This window comes from Dermacentor silvarum, chromosome 4, assembly GCF_013339745.2.
Source record: "Dermacentor silvarum isolate Dsil-2018 chromosome 4, BIME_Dsil_1.4, whole genome shotgun sequence".
NCBI classification, from domain to species: domain Eukaryota; kingdom Metazoa; phylum Arthropoda; class Arachnida; order Ixodida; family Ixodidae; genus Dermacentor; species Dermacentor silvarum.
Window position 1 is genome coordinate 15,927,240 of NC_051157.2, and position 21,603 is coordinate 15,948,842.

Below are 21,603 nucleotides of genomic sequence, written 5' to 3' on the forward strand. Positions count from 1 at the left end.
TTCTAACGTGCACACAATTATTAGACCCGTTTTATCGGAAAAAAAGTGCGCATTAGATTCGAATAAATACGGTAATTGGCAATCAAGCGTGAGATCACACGCATAGGCTGTACTGACAGTCACTAGTGGACCTGTGTGCGGCTCTCTCCATCTCTGAAAAATTGGGCGGCAAGCGCAACTTAAAATGCATGGAGGAAACTCTCTTCCCTGTTGGAACAGCAAGTCCTGAATTCTGGACGTGCTCTGTCCTATGGCTAGGTTTGGTTGGACATCAGCCAACAAGCTAGTGCGGTGATTTCACGTGATCACACCGATTGCGGGGTTGTGCAAAGTACACATGTGTAATTTATCGTTGTTTTTGTGCCACATAACAGCAGAAGCCACCAACGGGCCATTATAGTCTGCAGGAGACCCATTGCTGGCCCATCAGAGACATCACATTCTCGTTTCTTTTGCATAGATGTAATCACAAATTTTTATATTAGTGTATGTGCTTATAACAAATATTGGATAAGGTATTTTCGTGGTGGGTGCAACTTTGTTATAAATTAATAATAACACATTTAGTGTACGCTATACCATTGCGTACGCTATAAAATAGCGGGTTGTCACTGCGCATGCACAGAACTCTAAACGACCCAGAGTGTTTAGCGTACGTATGCTATTTCTCAGATTTAACGCTACAGTCCTTGCGTGGTTTACGTAGTTTACATAAAACATGGCGGCAGTCCTAGCTGCCCACATTGAATTGAATTTGGCATTGCTATTTGTAGAGTTAACTTCCCGCAAATGACTGTGTAAATGGCTTTCGCTTAGTCTCAGGCCGCTTCGATGACAGAGTGTTATGGATAACCTTCTGGAGTTTTCGAGATCGCTTCTCATTTCGAATGTGTTGAAGCCTAACGAGAGATACCTTTGAGATGTCATCACCACCTATCAGTGAAGCCAGGAAATAGGCACGATGACGACATATGGCCCCTGAGACTGGGAGCTCTCAAAGGCCAACTAAAACTGCAAAAAAACGTGCGCTGCCTAGCGTACACTGCACCGTAGCGTATAGCGTACGCTATACTATAACTGTCTAATGGGACTCAACTGTATGGTAAGGCATTTTCTGTATGAAACATGTTGCTTTTGCATGTGGTTTGTCGTAAGTGGGTTTGACGGAATTTTGGCAGCATCGTGCTAGTACAAGGGCTGCTGCTTTTCATGGCTGCAAAGTGACAGATGATACTGGTTAGCTTCTGTCATCTGGGCAGTGGGTTAAGCTATAACTTTCTCATCTCTCGTCATGTTGTCACCAGTTCCTGGTCAGTATTGTTCATAGTTCGTAACTTTCTGAGCATTGTGTAAATGCCAGCCATTGCCATCAAATATAGGGTGCAGTTTAGAATTCGTTTTCACAAAAGACAGACTGAGAACAGCACAGCCAAACTTGTCTTACTACAGTATAGACCACTTATAATGTAACCGCTTATAGTGCAGGACCGGATATAGTGCGGTCTTTTCAGACTCCCATTAATTTTCCCATAGCACTCCATGTATACACATATCTCTTATAGTGCAGCTGCGGGGAACGAAATACCGGTTACAGTGCGGCTGCCTGGGATTACGTAAGTCAGCGGAGACGGCGAACGCTCCCCTCAAACGGCTGCCCCAAGGACTGCTCGAGGAAGAAAGAGAGACGAAGTGGAGGAGAAGGGCATGTGGTGCAAGTGAACAGCCAGTGAGGCTGAAACCAGAATCTTGAGTGCGAGTCGTGAAATACCACGGCGTGCATAGTGAGCGAGGGCCGCGAAACTGCCAACGCCATCCAACACTCGCTTTACGATAACGGCAGTAAACGAAACTTCAGGGAGCGGGTGGCGCCGGCACAGCACGGCGAAGGGTGCACGCGGAGACCGTGGAATGTGAGGGAAGAGGGCGACAGGGAAGGGGATTTCGCCTTGGAAACTCCGCCGCTTCGGTGGCTCCCCTCGCCCTCCCTTGTAGCTTCCTCACTTTCGACTGTCACCGTGCGCGCCCGCCGCCGCTACAGCCGGCCTGGCGCCAGCTCCCCGAAGTTTCCTTTTCCTCCGTTATCGGGAAGCGGGCGTTTGCCGGCGTGGGCAGTTTCGTTGCCCTGCCTGGGACAGCGCCGCTGCTTCTCTCTGCGCCGTAGCCACAGCGCGCAAGGTCAACATGCGACTAGAAAGTAGAGGAAGCATAAAGGAGAAAGAAGGGTTCACTGCCATTTTGTACGCGTGGCTGAGACATCGGCACGTACACGCATGTTCCGGCGCAACGCAGAATTGGCGACCTTGCCATTTGAGAGAGGGTGAAATTTCCGTCGTGCTTTCTTTCTTTCTTTTTTTTGTTCGCGCGCGACATTGGGGGTTCTCTCCTAAGCTTTTACTCATGGCGGTGCCGGAGCAATGCCAGTCGGAGGCGCTGCCGCGTGATTTGGTTCAAGTTAACGAGATTCGACTGTAAATTGAATGCAAATGTTCTAGCTGCATTCCTCGACTGTTGCATACGCGTGGTGGCTCGGTGCACATGTTTTGCCTATGTGCGGGCCTTGAAAATTGTTGCTTTGGTTATAGTGCGGTACCGCTTATAGTGCGGATATTCGCGACTCCGGCGTTATAAGTGGTCTACACTGTATGTGCCTTGTGTGGATCCAGTATGGAGGACATGGCATGGATGACAGTTGCCCAAGCAATTATTGAGGCAGTTATAAAAAATTAGAGATTGTGTCCATGGCAGGGCATTCGCATTCATCTCCACAAGAATGCCAGCAATTATGCTAAAAATTAGCCAAGGGGCTTATCTCTGCATGCATAAATTTGCTTTATGTTGTCTTTTACTTTATTGGTACTTGGTAAAAACGAAGCAGCTTACATACTTTCACTTCGATTTTCTGTTGCTTTTGTTAATCTGCTTCCTTGAAATTATGATTCAGACAATGCCTTTTAATTAATTGATAAAACAGACTTCTCTGTGAGGCATGTCTTATTGTTGACCACTGAAAATTTTGACAAGTTGTTACTGCTAAAGGGTTTTCTGGGTTGCAAAGATGGTGTTCTGTATTATGTATGTTGGCCCCGTGAGGGCCTGCCTTCTTCGAAGGTAAAGCTTTTGCAGTCAAGCAAGAATTATGTGGGCTCATGATCATTCAATAGCACGCAGCCTTTGGTACTAGGCGCTTTGGGTGTCAACAGTTGTGTTCTTGTGATGGCCCAGGTACCTGCTGTCCTCACCACCTCGTACGCACAGTATTAATGACATCATGCCCATGATTGGGGCTCGGTTCTACACACAGCTGGATGCTGCACAGATGCGCAGTGACGTCATTGAAAACGAACTTGCAAAGGTAATGGTGCCCTTCCCTCCACTAAAACATATTTAATTTTTTTTATACATGTATCTTGTATTCAAGGCATTTGGCTTCTTGGTATATCGTAGAAGACAATAATTTAAGTCTTAGGCACTGTCTGCCGATGTGCTTGTGCTTAGTTTTCTGGCCTCCTTCTAAGCCAGGGGAACTTACCACATGGAATTACCACATGGAGCCGACAAAGACTGAAGTCATGGAAGCCCACTAGAAAAAGGAAGTGGGCCCAGTTGGTATGGGTTGACGATGAAATTAACGACGTAGCAGTAGTGAAAACCAAGCCAAAAAGCGAAATTACGTATGTGCTGACTCGCAATCTTTGTCTGCTCATTTTCTCTCTCACCTTAGTCCTCATTCCTGCACTGTTAATTTCGTTGCAGACCAATGTAAATTGTGTCTTCAGTGTATTGGGTTCTCTGTAGGTTGGCTCCATTCAGACCCATTCTTGAACTTCTGGTGGTTTTGTTGAACATGTGTGTGTGTGTGTGTGTGTGCACGTGCGTGCGTGTGTGCACATGTAAAATCCAAAAGTACAACTACAATAAATAGAAGCTAGAGTAAATTTAGGAGCTTATGTTAAAGTGCCAAAAATGTTAGTTATGGCACCGTGGAATGGTAGGATCACATTCATATAAGCTGTATAATAGAGATGTGCGCTGGCTGCATTTACGAGCCTGGGCCTGGCCCGGACCCGTTGTTTGCTTCAAAAGCCTGGTGAGCCCGACGCTAAAAAACGAGCCTGGCTTTTTAAGAGGTTTGTTGAGGTGATAATGTTTTTTTTCAGAGGTAAATGAAATTTTATCATGTCAAATAAAATATAATTAAACTTATAAAGCCTACTACACTCGAACATCGTTATAACGAAGTTGAAGGGGGAGCCAAATTACTTTGTTATATCCGTTACTTCGTCGTACAGTAAAACCTCGTTAATTTGATGCTCATTAATTAGGAAAGTTTTATAATTCGGACACGTCCTTTGGTCCTGGCAAACGTATGCATTATTTTATACAATGAAACTCATTAATTCGGACGTACTTGGCCGCACATTAGTTAATTCGGACAACTTAGCATCGCAAATGTGCAATGCAAAAGAGCAAAAACGGCACTAGCGTACCCGGAAATGAAGCGGCGGAGTTTGCATCGCCATAGTCATCAGTGGAAATCGTACGGGAATGACAGCAATGCCAGAATGCTTCATGCTTTTTTGTGCCTTTAAAGCCTTTATCCTTGCGTTTACTGACACGCATCGCACCGCGTGCCTTCATGACTGCGTAGTCGCCATCCATGATCGCGTCGATAGTGGCCACAGTTACGTCAGCAGTGGTTGCGGCAAACAGTATTTTCATTTTGACTCGATACAATCGCCGACCGATTTTTCGGACTCTGGAAATTCAGACTTGTCGGATATTCCAGACTTCATAAATGCACCGTCAGGGTTCCCATAGAGATAATGCATTTTCGCAACGAATTTTTCATATGACTTTAGGCTCCTAAGTTCGATTTTCCAGACTATATCGCTCGTTCCAAGCCACGCTACCCATTCTTGGAGGCCGATATGTTGGATTTTCAGCTGGCTTGCCCAGGCTTGGCTTCCAGTGGCCCCCTATATAGCCTCCAAGATTGGGAGACGCACGAGAGCACTCGCTATCCTCCCGTCTCGGAGGCCATACCCGCTCTTCCTTAGCTGAAAAAACGCTCTAGGGTACGGCACTTTTCTTTTATTCGGTCAGCGCTATCGTCATAATCACTTTTTGCGAAATTCGTTTTTTATTATTTTTTTAACGGTTGCTATCTTGCACATGGTGTGCGCGCCTCGGAGACGTGTGCGGCTTCACATTTGTGTGATCGGCGCCACCACCTGTGCCTTCGCGAGAGCCATGTGGTGCGAAATGTAGCCTCCGCGATCAGCTCCGGCCCTTAAAGAGTTAGCAAGATTACACTTCTCCGCTGGGCTACGTGCGGAATGAGAATGAATGAATGAGAGTATTTTTCGGTCCCCGCGAAGTCGGGAAAATCGGTCGGCGACTGTACGCGCGTCGGCCATGTGTCTTCACAACTGCGTAGTTGCCATCCACAATCGCGTTGATAGCGACCGCGGTTTCATCCGCAGTTGCAGCAAACGGTAGTTTCGTTCTGACTCGGTCCGTGCGTCAGCCATATGCCTTCAGAACCGCAAGGTTGCCATCCATGATTGCATCGACAGCAGTTGTGGCAAACAGTAGTTTCGTTTTTGCTCAGTGCAAAGCTGTCGAGGATGAAGAGCACTGTCTACATCGCGATGGGCGACGGCGACCTGGCAACACTGGGGAAAAAAAATGATTGGGACGTGCACGCAGTAGTGAAAAGCGCCTCAGAGAAAGATGCGTGCCGCGGTCGCACTTTTCTTGATACCTTCGATAATTCGACATTCGGTTAATTCGTACATTTTTTTCTGTCCCATGAAATCCGAATTAATGAGGTTTTACTGTATCCATTATTGTCATTTAATGCAATATATGCCCAATGGGGTGCACAATTGCAAATATCAAAATAAGAAGATGGCCTTGCGGCCCGCGGTACCGCTACACAGCCACGCATGTAGTGAAATTTGACTAAAACAACAAAAGTATCTTCGACGTGCAGAACACGCAACTTGGCACCTGACGCAACAGCCTTTAGATATGTGCCTGTGATGTTCCATTGTGATGGTCTTTCACGTCCGCTTTCCACTTGGCTTGTCGAGGTCGAGCAGCACATGGCATACAACACAGCGCTGCACTGTGTGATTGACAACGCAAGTGAACTTCCCCACGGCAGATTGGCTCGGCCGGCTTGTGGCCTCCCAGATTGCACCAATCTCGGTGGCCACGCCCAGCTGCAAGCCCGCGCGGCGCCCTGCAGGGAGAAGTGAATGGTCAGCCTGGGCGTGACCCCCGATATTGCGTCGGGGAGATCTGAGGCCTGGCCCACCTGCGGCTGCAGGCATTGCCCGCCATAGAGAAAGAAGTGAATGCACAAATCTTTCACATTGCCGCGCGTAGCCGCATAGCATGGCGCAGCTCGCGTAGGCTTGTGCATGACCCCCGAGATTGCCCGGGGAGATCTCGGAGCCCACTCCCAACAGCACCTGCTTGCGTGGTGCGTCTCGCGCAGCCAGGCATGCGTAAGAGAGAGAGGTAAGTGGAGAAGTGCGATAGTGAGCTGCTGCTTGTGCGCAGGTGCGCATGCCGGTGTAAAAGACCAGTGTTGCTCGACGACGTATTCTACATCAGGATGCGGGAGTTTTGAACTGTCGCGGTGTGCCTAACCCCGCGGAAAGTGATGTACTCAGCACGCAACGGTCCGGTATTTTTTTGGAGATGAATCTAGTTCGTTACATCCATTGGCAGGACAATTTCAGTTTGTTAAAATGATGTTTTGAATACATGTATCTCTGTAGGGATTTCAAGGGGAATTTCATTTACTTCATTATATCCATTATTTCGTTATAATGAGGTTCGAAAAACATACTCAAACAGGAGTGGGACTCCTGCGCCAATTGCGCATTTTAGATAGAGACGCAAATTCCTGCACCGAACTGCGCCAAACACAGAAAATTGACCAAAATTGCGCCACGCTGCACCAGAACGGCTTCGGCAGTGGCTGCAAACAGCAAGCCGATTCATTTTCCGAAAAAGAGTGCAGCCATTCACATTGCGCACATCGCGTGACGGCACCTCCTGCAGAGTTTCTCATAATTTTCGCGCTTGTAACACTGGACTTTTCAGCACTTCCGGCAAGTGGCAGGCACGCGCGTGGCCACTGCTGGCTGTTGTCGCTGCTGTTGGAACGGCTAGGGCGGCTGTGTTTAGCATAGAGTTACTATAACCAACTCTAGAGGAAAAGCTGCCCATAGCGCCCATGTATTGAAATTGGGAACTGTAAGGGTGCTGCCATGTTGCTACCCTATCCAGGCGCGCAGTCGTAGACGGTGAGTGCAATTCAGACGAGGCACGCGATCAACGCGTTCCCGAGCCTCCGTCAGTATGTTAGCGTCATCTAGTTAAGGCGCCTACAAATGCAACCTTTTAGACATTTTCTAAATAGCCATCCGATATTTCTGAAAAATGTACGGAATTAACTTCAAACGTTGTCCGTGCATACGTGCTACGTGTAAGTGCTTGCTTTTGCATAATATGTTGAATATCTTTAGTGCTACAAAAATGAGTCTTAGCGACATGGTGGCGCCTATGCGGTTCGCACTTTTTTTCAACGAGCTTTTCCTCTAGAGTTAGTAAACTAACTCTATGGTGTTTAGAGTGCATTTAGTGGGCCGAGCAGCGCAGTGCTCCCTAGCTAAGGAGCAAAACAACAAAAAGTAGGCTGAGAGCGCTGCGAGTGAACTAGATATTTCGGAGGCACATGCTGCAGCGGGTGAAGCGGGCAGACATCTGTGTCACCAAGGCCGGTATAGCAAAACTATTCCAATCTGTTCACCTATCACGAAGGGCTAATGGTGGATTTGGAATAAAACGTCGCAGTATCACCCGAAAGGCGAAGCATCGATTGCGATAGCAAATTAGTAGACAGCTATAAGAAGCAAGAATAGTAGTTTTATCGGCCGTATAAACTTGTAAACATGAGTTCACTCACTAAATTAACAAGCATATGGTGTCACGCGTGCAGAAGCAAACTTGTACACATCTCACTCGATTACCGCAGAAACTCGCCGGGAAAACGCTGGAGTGAACAAGCGCGGTAGCTGCAGCGAGCGAATTCACCTTTGTGCTGCCTTGATTCAACGCGAACTAAGCGGCGAAAAAGTGCACACGAAGATATCAGCACTCGCGCTATGCCCCGATTGCAGATCGCTTTCAAGGTAGGGCCCGGGTGGCCGCGCCACAGCAGCCTCCGCAGTAGAACGACCCCTCGCCCCGGTGCCTGGTGCACGATGGGAGACGGTGTGCTTCGTCCCCGCATTCCTCTGTCACACACGTGAGATTGAGCCGCCATTGTCGGCTCACCCTCGTCGGCTCATCCCCATGCTTTCACTCGCACATACGGTATATAGCGCGCGGTGATGATGTTATCGCTCCTAGACTTTGTATGGAACATCATGGCGACGCCAGAAATGCACCTGGAGTGTCCGTATAATTGCTATCGCAACAAACACAGATTAAAATAGTTTTACATTTTAGCATCCCAGGGTTGATTGCGGCTCCCTTGGTCTGCGGTGACATATGGTGACACAAAAATTATGTTACAGTGTCGGTTGGACCACATAATTTGAGAAATTTCCATTATCGTCATGAGCGTAGGCACAGAAATATATAGTTTGATCGTTGTGCAACCGATGTTTCCGGCTTTACAGGAAAGCATGCCCCAAGCCGCCGCTCAACCCACTCTTCCATATTCTAGTACGCTATAGCTACGAAGTGCGCTTCCACTACGAACTTCCTGTTAGTTTATGCTGTGTTTCGTCGTGGTTTAGAAGTGTGTTGCCGTATTCCATTGTTCCACCTGAATTTTTTCCATTGTTCCACCAAAATTCAGATTTGCGTGCTCCAAACTACTTCAAATTGAAATTTTATTCTCCAAAGTGCTCCAAAATGAAATTTAGTCTGTTCCAAGCTGCTCCAAAACGCTATTTCGTCTGCTCCAGACTGCTCCAAAACGCATTTTGACCTGCTCCAGAAATTGCGCCAAAATGACTTTGGACAGTCCCACCCCTGCTCAACCACCTCATAAGTTATCATGCAAGAAGTATTTCAGTCTTTAAACAAATTCTATATGTCGCTCTCAAGAACGAATTCGCTATGTTCCAGGCTTAAATCAGGCTTTGCACTTGACCCAGCCCGCCGACAATAAAATGCAGTGGCCTGAGCCCCACCTGGGCCCAAGATGATGTCGGGCTGTCCGAGCGTTGCCCACAGGTTGGGTTAGGTATGAGCTTTCGGGCCATCCGGAACCAGTGTGCACCTGCATTGTATAATACTTCGAGACCATGCTGAAAGAGGCAATATCATGGTGCTAGTTTTACTAGAAACCACCTGTTGACAGGAGGGGATGTCATCAAAATGCTTAACTACCCCCTCTGTGGGCCTACATTTAATTGTGTTCATTGTCACAAATTTAGAGGCACACCGCGCATGAGAAACCTGTCCTTGAATTATGTATTACGGGGGAGGGGGGTTTCTAAACCCCCCCCCCCCCTTTTAGGCCACAACCGTTTGGTAAGAGCTTCAACGGATGACCACATGCACTGCTTTGCAGACCGGCTTCTTGGCCCTATGAAGCTCTTTCAATACTTTGAGTAAAACGCTGAAGAAATAAGCATCGTCTTCATCCTTGGTGTCATTATTATTATTATTTCTATTAGGCATTTTATTTGCTGTTGGATTCCTCTGGCAAAAGCAAGGAAATTGCATATTATGCAAAGTGCTTGCCCCCCCTCCCCCTGGCAGAGATCCTGGGTGCGCTACTGGCGACTCTTGTGAAAGAGGCATCGGCGTTGTCGAGGGGCATGACAGTGGGCCAACAATGGGCCTCGGCCTTGAGTAAATGTTGACCGCAGAAGTGTTTGATCGGGAAGGAAAATGCAATTGTTCTTCTATTCATTCGCGGTCATATCTTAGTAGCGAGAATTCCTGGCGCGTACCTTTCGGCCACCGGAAACACTAAGCCCGTCCCTGAACCGCTGTACAGATATGCGGATTTCGTTTCTTGATCGTCTGGGAGCGCTGAAATAGTGGTGCTATCACGCACTTATTTTTGTATTTTGCGGGCTTTCTTTAAAGGCAATTGCAAGAAGCTTCATCAACGGTCCTTAGTTGCAAACACTTCAGTCGGCCATTTTTAAATCTGATCTACAACTTTCGTATTGACACTTTCTTGGTGAAGCCAGTATTTAAAAACTTAAGCAATTAGTTTATACTAATTAATTGACTTTGTAAAGCGAAAAAATATCGCAGACTAGGACACGCGATCCTCAACACCACTGAGTTGGCTTGATCCTCCTAGCACACTCTGTCGTTTTTAAAACATTGGCTACTTTTAGCTGGGACACCTTGTATATCCACTGCCGAAAAATGTTCTATACGTGTTGTTTCGTCTGTGGACACAATCCGCCAGAATCTAGCCATATACAGCTTCGCTATAAAACGCGAATGTAAAGCGAGTAAACAGAAGAAATGGTACCTTTATTCAAGAAATCACAATTTGGAAACAGGTTCTGTTCACTTATCATCGTCTAAGGCATAGACAACTTTCCTTGGGCAGTAGTCTTGGGCGATCCCTTTTGGAGATAGTTTCACTTTCATGAAATTTCGCGTGACTCGGCACCAAAACTATCCCCGACAAGTGTTTTTGGCACTGTGTCAGGCTCATTATCAGTGCCAAGAGTACTATCAGCCGTATTCTTAGAGGGGTGCGGTGCCGGGACGAGTCGAGTCTCGTGAAAGCGAAATTATTTCTGTAAGTGATCGCACGAGATCCTGTCATCTTCGAGCTTGTTGGAGATTAAGTACTTCTGAAGAGGCCGCACAACCATTTCATTCGGGGACGGTACCAGGCCACTACGAGGTCCACAGAGCCCTTCCAACCGGCCTCGCATTTAAAGGGACAGTAAAGGCAAATATTAAGTCAAGCTAAAGTGATAGATTAGTGCTTGAGAATCTCTAAGGTGTCAGTATTATCACGAACAGAGCCTTAGTCATCGAAAAAATGGAGGTAAATGCAGGACACAATTATAGACTCCCCCGGGACATTCAAGTACTTGCCCAATGACGACGGCACTCCATATTTAAATTGTGCCACTAGTACTCTACCATTCGTTACAAAACATCACTGTATTGCATTATAAGATGAACGAAAATGCTACTTGTCCAGTTTTATGTAATTTTTAGAAAAAAATAACTCATTGACATTATTACCCTTGATAATGACATGGGCGGTCGAAAGGTTTTGTTTTTGCTCGACTTTCGTTATTGCATAGTGCTGCTCTGGTTTTGCTGGCTCGCGAAACTTGCACAAACTGCAAGTAGCTGAGATTTCCACTTCCATGCGATGTCACCGGATGCCCGAACGGTCCACGCAACTTGACCAAAAGCAGCTGCAGCGGCGAATCCACTGCTCTGTCTTGGCTCGGTTTCTCCGTGGCTGCCTGTTTGCGTTTTGTGCAAAAGGCTGTTCCGCCGTCTGTCTGGCGCCGCTTTACTTGCAATGTCACTGCTCCCCGGTTGGGCAGCAGGAGATTTGAATTGCGATAAATGTATTCGGACCCTTCGGATGCAATTTTCTCAAAAACTAAGTCATTTCTTGGGGCAAAACAAGTGTTTCAAGGTTTCTGGAATAGTATTTAAACAGTCCACGTTGGACTTAATATTTTAGTGTCCCTTTAAGGAGGGCCTCCTAAACTGGTCCTGCCATCCGCGAATCGTTGACGCCGAGCCGCAGAGCCACGGCGGAGTTTCCCTCCTTGGAAATCAAAATGAGTCGTCTCTCGAAGCAGGCGTCATATCAAATGCGCTACCTCGCCATAACGTCATGATTAAGCGGAGTCTAAGCGCGAACGACCACAGGGTACTGCAGCACCGTAACCCTAACACCAATCACAAGTACAGCGTAATTGGTGTTGATTCCAACAAAAAAGAAGTGACTTCGATCAACTTGCCTATAGATTGGATCGAGACTTAAAGCTACAGGTTGCCAACGTAACACTAAAAACTGTGGTATTTAGCATATTTGTTTAAAGCTGCAAATTTTGCCATTATTCTAATGTAACTCAAGGGTCGAGTTCAAGCAACGAAAATCGCAACAAAAGAAACTCGCGTTAAAATGGAGTAAATGTGGTATTCCATGACTGCATGCATGAAATTTTCATGTAAGGATGCATAGACAAGTGCTTTGTTTAAATATGCCGAACTTCTCGCATGTTCTTGCTTCAGAGAGCAATGTTCTTGCATGTTATTATTTTGATGGTGCTGCCTTTATGAAGCACAGCCCTCTTACGAGTGAAGCTGGGAATGCAATGTTGCCATGTTTTCACTTACAGGAAGTGGAAAATGGAAGGCTCTTCAGGCTGCTTGTGAAACTTGGCACAGTCAGTGAAAGACCAGAGTGAGACACAGCTTACTATTACTTTTGTTTCTTTGTTATCTGTTGTACGTTTCTGACGTTTTAAAATATTGTGGCAGGCTTTCTCGAGTACAACCAACCGTGCGTTATGTGCTCGAGGCACTGTTCTGCTTCCATGCAAGTATTCAGTGATTGCATCCGAGTGAATTCGCATGCAGGTCGCTGGTTCAATTCTTGCCCACACTGGCTGCATTTCATTAGGGGCAGAATGCTAAAGCACTCGTGAACCAAGTTTGCGTGCGTGTTATCTAAGAATCCCAGGTAGTCTGGATTAATCTCAAGAGCTTTGCTAAGGTGTCTCGTAGCCAAGCTGCAAGTTTGCATGTAAAACCTCGCAGATTATTAATGATGTGCAGGAAGTGGCCAGCAGCCTTGTGGAATTCTGACCCCCTCTATAGTGCTCCTTTGCCGATGGCTCCATTAGCTCCATAGGTTGGCAAAATAAATGAAACTCACTCGGACTCACCAAAATCATAGAGGAAGCAGGCCCACTTACACTCGGGGGGGGGGGGGGGGGGTTACACTCGCTTGGGCTCGCTCAGATTCATGAAATTACGGACACACTCATATTCAGACTCTAATCATACTCATGGAATCACCCGCTCACTTTATTTGAATTGAGTTTTATAACTCATCTGAATCACCACCTCATAAAAGGATCACCGATTCAGGCCTATATCGGAGCTTACTTCAGTCATGTTCACACTTGCATCTACTTACGTTCACTGTCATGCATTCACTTGCACACTCGTCTGTTCACACTCAGATATACTGTATTTACCCAATTGTAATGCATCCCCGAATCTAATATTCCCAATATTCACAGGTGTAAAATGATAGTGCACCTGAATGTAATACTGGTGTCACACGGTTACCTTTGATTGCGATCAATCCGATCCAGATCAAAATTCTTGACTGCAATTGGTTCCCCCATAGCTTGAGCAAAGGAGCCAATTGCAAGCGAAAAGTTTGATCCCAATTGGGTCCGATTGTGATTAAACGTGTGCCGTCTGGCACCTGTATAACATGCCGCCAATTCATAAAAGAAAAATATGGCATGCCCCCAACGTTTGCTGTCATAAAATAACGAGATGTGAAGAATTTACCTTCACAGGTGGGATTTTTTTTTAAAAAAAGCTTTCCTAATGAAAGCAGCATGTCATCAGCATCATTTGCGAGTCGCTGGCCACAGGTATCAAGCACACAGAGGCGCTATTCTCAGGCAGTCATTTTAAATACTGCTATAACTTTCGTGAGACTCTGCATCAAACTTGTCCAAGTATGCTCTCTCGTAAACTTCTTTGTGCCATTTACAGGGTGTTGAACCGAAAGAAAGTGTTGGGTTATGGTTCAACGTACTCCAATTTCATTGTTTCAGTTTGGAAAACAGGTTCGACGCAGTGTGCTTTCTGTCTTGCTGCATAGCTTGGCAACATAAATGGAACTCACTCATTCTCACTCACAATATAAACATTTCACTTGAGGCTCACGCATACTCAAACTTGCAAAATTCTACTCGGCTGGGTTTACTCGGTGTCACAGGTTGCCAGATTGGTCTGAACCTGAGTGAGTCTGAGTAAGCTTGCCAACCTATGTTATGCTCCAACTGTCTTTGACCCTTTTTTGACAGTGATTACTGTTTCCATGGTACCTTTCTCGACTAAGTACATTAATTTATTGATGTACTTGCAATGGAAAAAACGAAAATCCTTGCGTATGAAAATGTACAATTTCAATTTTATCTCACATTCTGGCTGTTGGAGTGCTTGTTTGCAGTGGAGTCATTAAAGTCGCATAAAGGCACCTTTGCTTTGCCTGAACGAATGTTACTATGGTACTAGGTTGACCGTACACTCTGGCATTGTTTAGCAGTATCTGTTATGGGAGTATCAGTGAGGAAGCTGGCCTATGATACGAAGAACTCTCTCTTATGGAGGCTTTTGAGCTTCATTTGTGTCATCGCCATAGATTTTTTACATTGCTGTATATCGTTGCTTGTAGGTTGTGATGTAGCTCACATGGTCTTGGTGTGTAGTTGTGAGTACATTATGACAACTGTAAAAACTGGAATATAGGCCCCCTTTTTTTTCTTTTCTTTTTTAATAGCCCCCTCGTTTTCTTATAGCAGTTATGGCACAATTTCAATAATTACTGTGGAACAAGAAAAAACAAACATGAGAAAGCACTGTTGCGAACGCACCAACTTCGCAAACTCTATGCAACCATACTTTACTATCTTGAGTTGCAAAATTAGCATATCTCTGCTTGAATTTAGTGCTGCATTAAAAAATCTATAGAAGGCACGGAAGCGAATGGGGCAGCCTGGCGGCATTGCACAGCTTTAGGGTTCACAAAGACAGATAGTGAAACAGTGCAACTGCCAACATTCACTGAAAACTTCATTCTGCAGCCTCTACACTTGTCCATATTGAGCTTGAAGACACCGTGGTGGAATTACTTTGTGAGCATCATGCACGAGTACTCCCGATAATGGCAGGTTACAGGCATATGATTATGCTTGTAAGTGCATCGCTGCATGAGGAGAGAAGGCTTGACATTTAGCCAGAGGAGTTAAATCTGTAAAAGCAGATATGCTTTTAACGCTTTGTTGCAATACTGTGGTGGAAGAGCAACTATCCACTGGAACAAATATGCACCCCAGAAGAGAGGTCTCGGCCACTTTAGTCCGCAAACATTTTGTGAAAAACCGGAAGCTGCTAATTGATGGGAGACTATCAAGACGAGTGAATGGCCAGCAGTAACTCAAGGACGCCTACAGGCAAGCTGCAGTCAATTGCCGCGCATGCTCCTCGGGTGCCCAGTGTGTGTCACTCATTGCCTGATGACAGTGTTCTGCGTAGCTAGTCCTGCATAATGAATGCCCTTGGCATCACTGATGATGTCTCATTTCTTGCAAAACTGCAATCTTTTCTTTCTGACAAAGAGAATTGTAAGTGAAAGTACAGCTTGCTAGTAGTATTGTGAGTAAGAATGTTTTCTGTTTGATGGTTGTGTGCAGGTTTCATCTGGACACATCGTGGTCTGAAACTGGCGACCGCTACATGCTTAAGCTCTTCAGAGATTACCTCTTCCACCAAGTCACGAAGGATAATAGGCCTTGGATAGACATGGCTCATGTAGTGCAGGCATTGAATAAGGTAGGTAGTATAGCACGCAGTGGATCTCTTATTCTCTCTCTCCCCCTCCCTCCCCTTTTTTTGAAAGAGCTGTGCTTTCACTTGATCTTAGTTGCATGTTTGAATGACTGCCTCAGCAGCTTTGCCACAGTTTGTTTAGCCATGGTCCCTGCTTTCTTGAAGTGCATTGCTTTGCATTTGCCCTCACAGGCTGGTGATCCAGAAGTGTCAGAGAGACTGGCATGTCCTGGATGGACTCCAGACTGTCCCTATATGTGGCTTGTCTTACAAGCGGCTTGTGCTGTGGGGAAAAAAAATGAAACACCTTGCAAATGTCATTATATGTGGCTTGTTGAATGCTGTGTGGTAGAAGTGCCTCCTACGACTCAGTGACATTTGCATGCTTTTTTGTGTGTGCTTTGCTTCTTGGGAGAAAGAATGAGAAGGACATAAATCTTTGCCTAATGTCGCATGCCTATAACGAAATGCTGCTTTGCAAATGTAAAAGGAGCAGTGTTTTTTTTTTTTCTTTGATTTCTATTTAGTGCATGCTAATGGTGTTTGCTGCAGGCAATTTAGATGACGCTATTCCAGGTGTGAAGCAGCATTGCAGTCACCATAGCAACAAAGTTTCTTGTCACTTTTTTTTTTTTTCCTTTCACCTTCCTTGCACTGCCAAAGCTGGATGCTGGTGCGCCCGAGAAAATCTGCCTCATGTCACGGGACGAGCAAAACATCCTCGTTGTCAGCTACACTGAGCTGAAGCAGTGCCTCGAGTCTTCATTCAGCGAGCTACTGTCTGCCACGTCATCAGCGCCACCTTCAACGTCTCTTCCCCCACCTACAGTTAACCAGCACGCACGGTGACCACACAGAATGTTGTTTTCTTTTATGTTCGCTGCCACTTCGGTATGTACAAGCACTTTGCTTGCATTTGATTGTGCTGCCAGTGAAGAGTTACTCGGGTTCAGAGGCCCCTGATAAGTGACGGTTTCAGCATTTTCGCAACGAGCACCTTACTAGTGCCACTGCTTTCTGTGCATACGCAGCAATTTTCATTACGCTAGTTGATGCAACAGGCTATCGCTTTTTTTGTTTGTTGTCATTTTTTTCTTCTTCCTTCTTTTTCTGTCTCTTGATAGTCTTGACAACTGGTGACGGGTTGCTTCTTTTTTTTGGACATTTGCACTAAGTGTAAGGCATTGACTGTTGAGCTCGGTGGTCTCCTTTCTTTTTCAACCTTGTGGCACCCTTGAGAGCTTTTCTCCGTTTTGCTCTAATAAGATTATTTTTTGTTCTGTCCTTTTTAAGAAGTGTAGTCAGCGAATCTATTTACGCACACTTTTGTGCAGCCTTGGAAGTTGCTTTTCGTCTTGAGCTTTATTAGTGATATTTCTGGTCTCCCTCCCCACTTGATTATGTTTTTTTGTTTGTCCTCTGTGGTGCACTTTGTCTTGTACTTAACGTCAGTGCTATTGCATACAACTTCTGCCACAAAGTGGACATAGTATTGTGCCAATGACTGTGGTGCAGGAAGCTAAGCAGCACAAGCTTCATTTTGCTTTCTCTTATTACTGAACCACTGCTATTCATATGGCACTATGATAATGAACTTAATGCATAACTGTGAGGTGCGGGGGGAACCAAGAAAAAGTGCTTTTGCATGTGTAGATGTATTCTGTTGTTTCTTCCGCACTTAAACTTCTGCACCCAGAGAGATTAATGCAGAAGCTTGTTGAACGTTTTTGTTGAGTCTCGAGGCAGCTAAATTCTAGTGAAAGTGCATGCTCCTGTACCGTAGCATTCTGTCTATAGCTGTTACCGTAGTTTCACTTGGGTGTGGAATGCATGGTTTATGTCGCACGCTGTAGCTGTCCGATGTGTCGCTATGCGTCTCCTCATTACGCTCTGCTAGTGGTGGCCAACCAGCTGATCTTGCCACTACAGCAATAATGGATTTGCTGCATGCTTTTGCTGTTTCGTATGGTTTGTTACAAGTTCGTGTTGTTCAAGGAAGCCTATTAGGACCCTTTCTATTCCGAGTCCTTCCAGGGGCCATATCCTTGATCACTCACTTTATCACGTTCGACATAAATCCAGTGGAAGTGGGTGTGCGTAAAAAGGACTGGAGACATCCCATGAGCACTATTTTTTTTTGTGGCATCGTTCTCGAATATATTTATGAGACGCCCGTCACCCCAGTGAGTTGTTGGGCCACACGGAAAGTGAAAGTATCACCTTAATATGATTGGTCACTTCTACTGTGTTGCCCCTTGTGGCAAGACAAGATATGTATAAAACTTCACTGCTGAGAGCACAAGACCAGGCCGCAAGTCTTGCCACTATGGCAATCGATGTTGTAACACGACACAGGGTTATATATCCTACATGTGTGTGCGAACTTTGACTGCCCTCCAACCTTAAAGCTCGAACTGCAACATTCAGCGGCTGCAGTTTATCTGTTGATGACAGTGGGAATGTTAGCTCTGTTGAAACGGATTTATTTTAAGCAAACAAGGCATTTATTTTTTTAAATGTGCTACTGAAGAAGAAAGGGTACCTGAGGCCCTGCGAATACAAAGCTGGACAAAAGAAGTGCCGTGGCATGTTTTACTCATCGTTTTGTTGATGATATCTTGTCTTATAAAGACCACCTGCTTATTTTGCAATAAGTTTCATGAAGTCGGTTTTTCTTATCTCGCCTGGTTTATTTGTGCGGAGTACAAGGACAGTTTCGTAACATTGCTCACATGATTATAATACAAAAGTTTATTACAAATGTTAGTTGCAATTGCAGGAAGTTGCAGCACTTTGTGTTGGTTGAATGTTCAATGTTCACCAAATTAAGTTATAGGTTTTAGTTAAGATTGGACACTGCTCACCAGACATCGTAAACTGTGCAGATGTGTGCCGATTTTGACAGCCTGCATAAATGTGATCAAACAAAGTTGCATATCTTGGCTCTTAGTATTTTGTTACGAAAAGGTGGTGCGAAGCTCTTAACACTTACGTCGCTCAAGGAACTTGCACACAGCTTGCTGATTCTTTTTATAAAGATACTGGTAATTGCTATAATATTCAATATTTTTTCATTATAATTTGTACTTTCTGTTTGCTCCAGCGTTCATAACTGTTTGTTTTCTTGGTGAAAAAGAAAAAAAAAATCCATATCGTAGTTCAACTCGTGGAGGCTGCCATGAGACATTGTCGGTGTTAGCGCACTGTTACGAAATCTTCCATGTACTCTGAATCGGTGTGATGTCTGCAGAAAATGTCCATCAGCCTTCAGCCTGCATACTCAGGCTGATGGACATCGCTCATACTGAGCGAGAAATCTGTTCTTTCTTTTTCCTAACAAAAGCAGCAAGTGTTCACAATTCTTCAGTAATACTTAATGTTATTCCTTAATTCCTTCCATGTTCCATGTTCACATGGCTTTTTCATGCCACTGCTTAGTGCTGTTGTTGTGGCAGGTGTGCTCATGTGATCATGGTTGTTCTTGCCCCTTTATTAGCCAGGTGCTTTTGTTGCTAACTTTGTGGCTTCCAATGGCCCTGTCGGAACATCTTGGTACCTTATAGTTTAAATATTTGCCTGTAAATACAACTGTACATACATGACACACACGCACACACATACCTTTTTGTATGCTTCTATATGCATATATATATATATTATATATATACTTATGGAGCCAAACTCAGATTGTGGTACTCACATTATTGGACTTTGAATCACTGTCATTAATCTCATTTGTAATGCGTGCATTTACGTGTGAAGGGGATCAGTATGGTTGTGAAGTGCTTGCTGGCATCATGTACATAACTCACGTATGTATATGTACATAAAGGTAGGCATGACATACATACATGGGCGAGTGGAGTTGGGGGAATATTGTAGTGGATTGCAGAAGATCATTGGCAGCAGAGAGCTTGTTTTGTGCGGCAGGTAACTAACTTTACCAATTGCTTTCTTACATATGGCCACTTTGTTACTTCAAATCGTGTTAAGAATGTGCTGTAATCAAAGCATGGTGCATTCTTACAATTCGCTGTTACGTGCAGCGGCCTCATCTTGTCAGATGCACAAGTGTTCCAAGTTCTCTGAAAAGGGGTACAAACTAGGCAGAAAACATTTAAGCATAGTCATTGGTCACACAGCCTGTGTAGCTTTTCTTGCTGTGATCTGTTTGTACTTCATGCAATCCAGTGTGAGCAGTCTTAAAAGAAAACTTCACTTTTGTGCTGTGGACTGTATGCATGGGTACCTATTTCAGTAGCACGTAACATTGGCTGTGCAACGTAGATGTAGTGGAAGATCTGTTTCGCTATGCTGACTAGGGTGCATGCTTTCATTCATACTGCTTTGGAGCCAAATTATTCACATGCCACGTTTAAGCAATCACAGTTAAATATGCTGGTAAGCTTCTCCTTCTCGTGCTTGTGGGCATAATGCATATGTTAGCATAGCTTTAGCGGAGGGCAGCCTTTGTGTCACATTCCATTTAAGATCCCCCACCTGTTATATCTTGGGAATGATGCCTGTAGTGAGTAAGGTTGCCATTATGTGAATCATAATTGAGCTACTCGCTTGGACCTAGCCGAGGACAGATCTGCTGCTGGCTTAATAGGCCTAATCCCTCGGTTAATCTTTCAACCCATTGAAGCGCTATGTGCTTCATCACTTTGAGAAAAACAAACAAAACAATTACTTTTAAGAGTACAAATATGGTGTGTCATTTTGAGCTGGATGTTGGGCTATGTTGGATCAATTCTTAGACTTGAACATTGACAAGCGTGTGTGATTCCAGGCCATTCGATAAAGATGCGAGGGTCCTAGTGGCGTTTGTGTGCACCAAAGCCATTTTGGGAAGTTGTTCTGTGCAAGGGTGGTTGTTTTTTGAAAAGTGCTTGCCATTTAGGATGTAAGTGAGGTGTCAGTTGTGGTTTGCCAATAAGACACGACAGTGTCCCTTTTTTTTTTTTTTCAGCTTTAAACAGACTGCACAATGGCAAAGCAGCACATGAAAATGTGGTCATAAAAGAAGGGTATGAGGGAGCTGTTAGTTCTGTTTTAGGTGTGTGTCTTTCTACAAATGTAAATAAGTGGCGATTTTTTGTACAGTTCCTGTAAGAGCTATTTTTATTGGAAAATAAAGGTTGAAAACCCTTACTTGTTTCTGTGAATATCCCAGAGCAGCTGACTATGCTCTTGAAGAAGTGGGAAGTCCACAACCATTTTTGCGTGAAAGCTGCTATAGCTGTGGTGTGGTGGAGTACCTTAGCAACCTAGTATTTGTCAAAATGTTTAATATATTGCAATTTTTTCCAAGACTGTCAAACCCTAAGCAACAGTGGCGATTCTTCTCTGTGAGCAATTATTTACACATACGTTTATGAAGAACTAAGGTAGAGTTACTGAAGTCAAGTGTGCTTTATGGTGGCTATAATTTGCATCTGTTACGGTCAGACTGGCATTTGCTTCAAGCCAGGACATAATGAGTGCAAGAGCCTGACCTGAAAGTGGAGGTCATTCTTGGAACTGCTTGCCTTCTCTCCCACTGCTTAATACTCAATTGCCCCAGTTCCATGCATCACAGGCCAGAAAGTGCATCAGGCAATTATTCATGAGGGCTGGCTGCATAGGCAGAAAGTTTTCATTTTTCCGGGGGGGACCAGCTTTCCGAACCCCACCTATATACGAGGGGAAGTCAAAAAGTAAAGGGACTTTTGAGAGAAGGTGTGCATTTATTCTAATGATAGAAAACTGAAACATACATTATTTTTCTACATAGCCTCCTTGCACTTCAACGCACTTTGCCCAACGTTTCACAAGTTTTTGATTCTGTCGGGAAAAAAAGTTTTTCGGTTGCACCTGTAACCAATTTTGCACCGCATCAATGACTTCTGCATCGGTTGAAGATCTTCTTTCCCTGAGCGCTTCCTTCAATGGTTCAAACATATGAAAATCACTTGGAGCCAGGTCTGGAGTGTATGGCGG

The 21,603-nt window shown here is 44.9% G+C and overlaps 1 protein-coding gene across 2 annotated transcripts in view; it reads left to right on the forward strand.

Annotated features, from left to right (window-relative positions):
• LOC119449520 (PAN2-PAN3 deadenylation complex subunit pan3-like) overlaps positions 1 to 20,775 on the forward strand; it is a 51,446-nt gene extending 30,671 nt beyond the window's left edge. For both annotated transcript variants that reach the window (XM_037712705.2, XM_037712706.2), the window contains exons 13-16: positions 3,223 to 3,352; positions 12,384 to 12,448; positions 15,486 to 15,624; positions 16,285 to 20,775. In XM_037712705.2, the coding sequence (XP_037568633.1) occupies positions 3,223 to 3,352; positions 12,384 to 12,448; positions 15,486 to 15,624; positions 16,285 to 16,470 (520 nt within the window). In that variant the 3' untranslated portion in view covers positions 16,471 to 20,775. The remainder of the gene's footprint in view (positions 1 to 3,222; positions 3,353 to 12,383; positions 12,449 to 15,485; positions 15,625 to 16,284) is intronic.
• Positions 20,776 to 21,603: the final 828 nt, after the last annotated feature.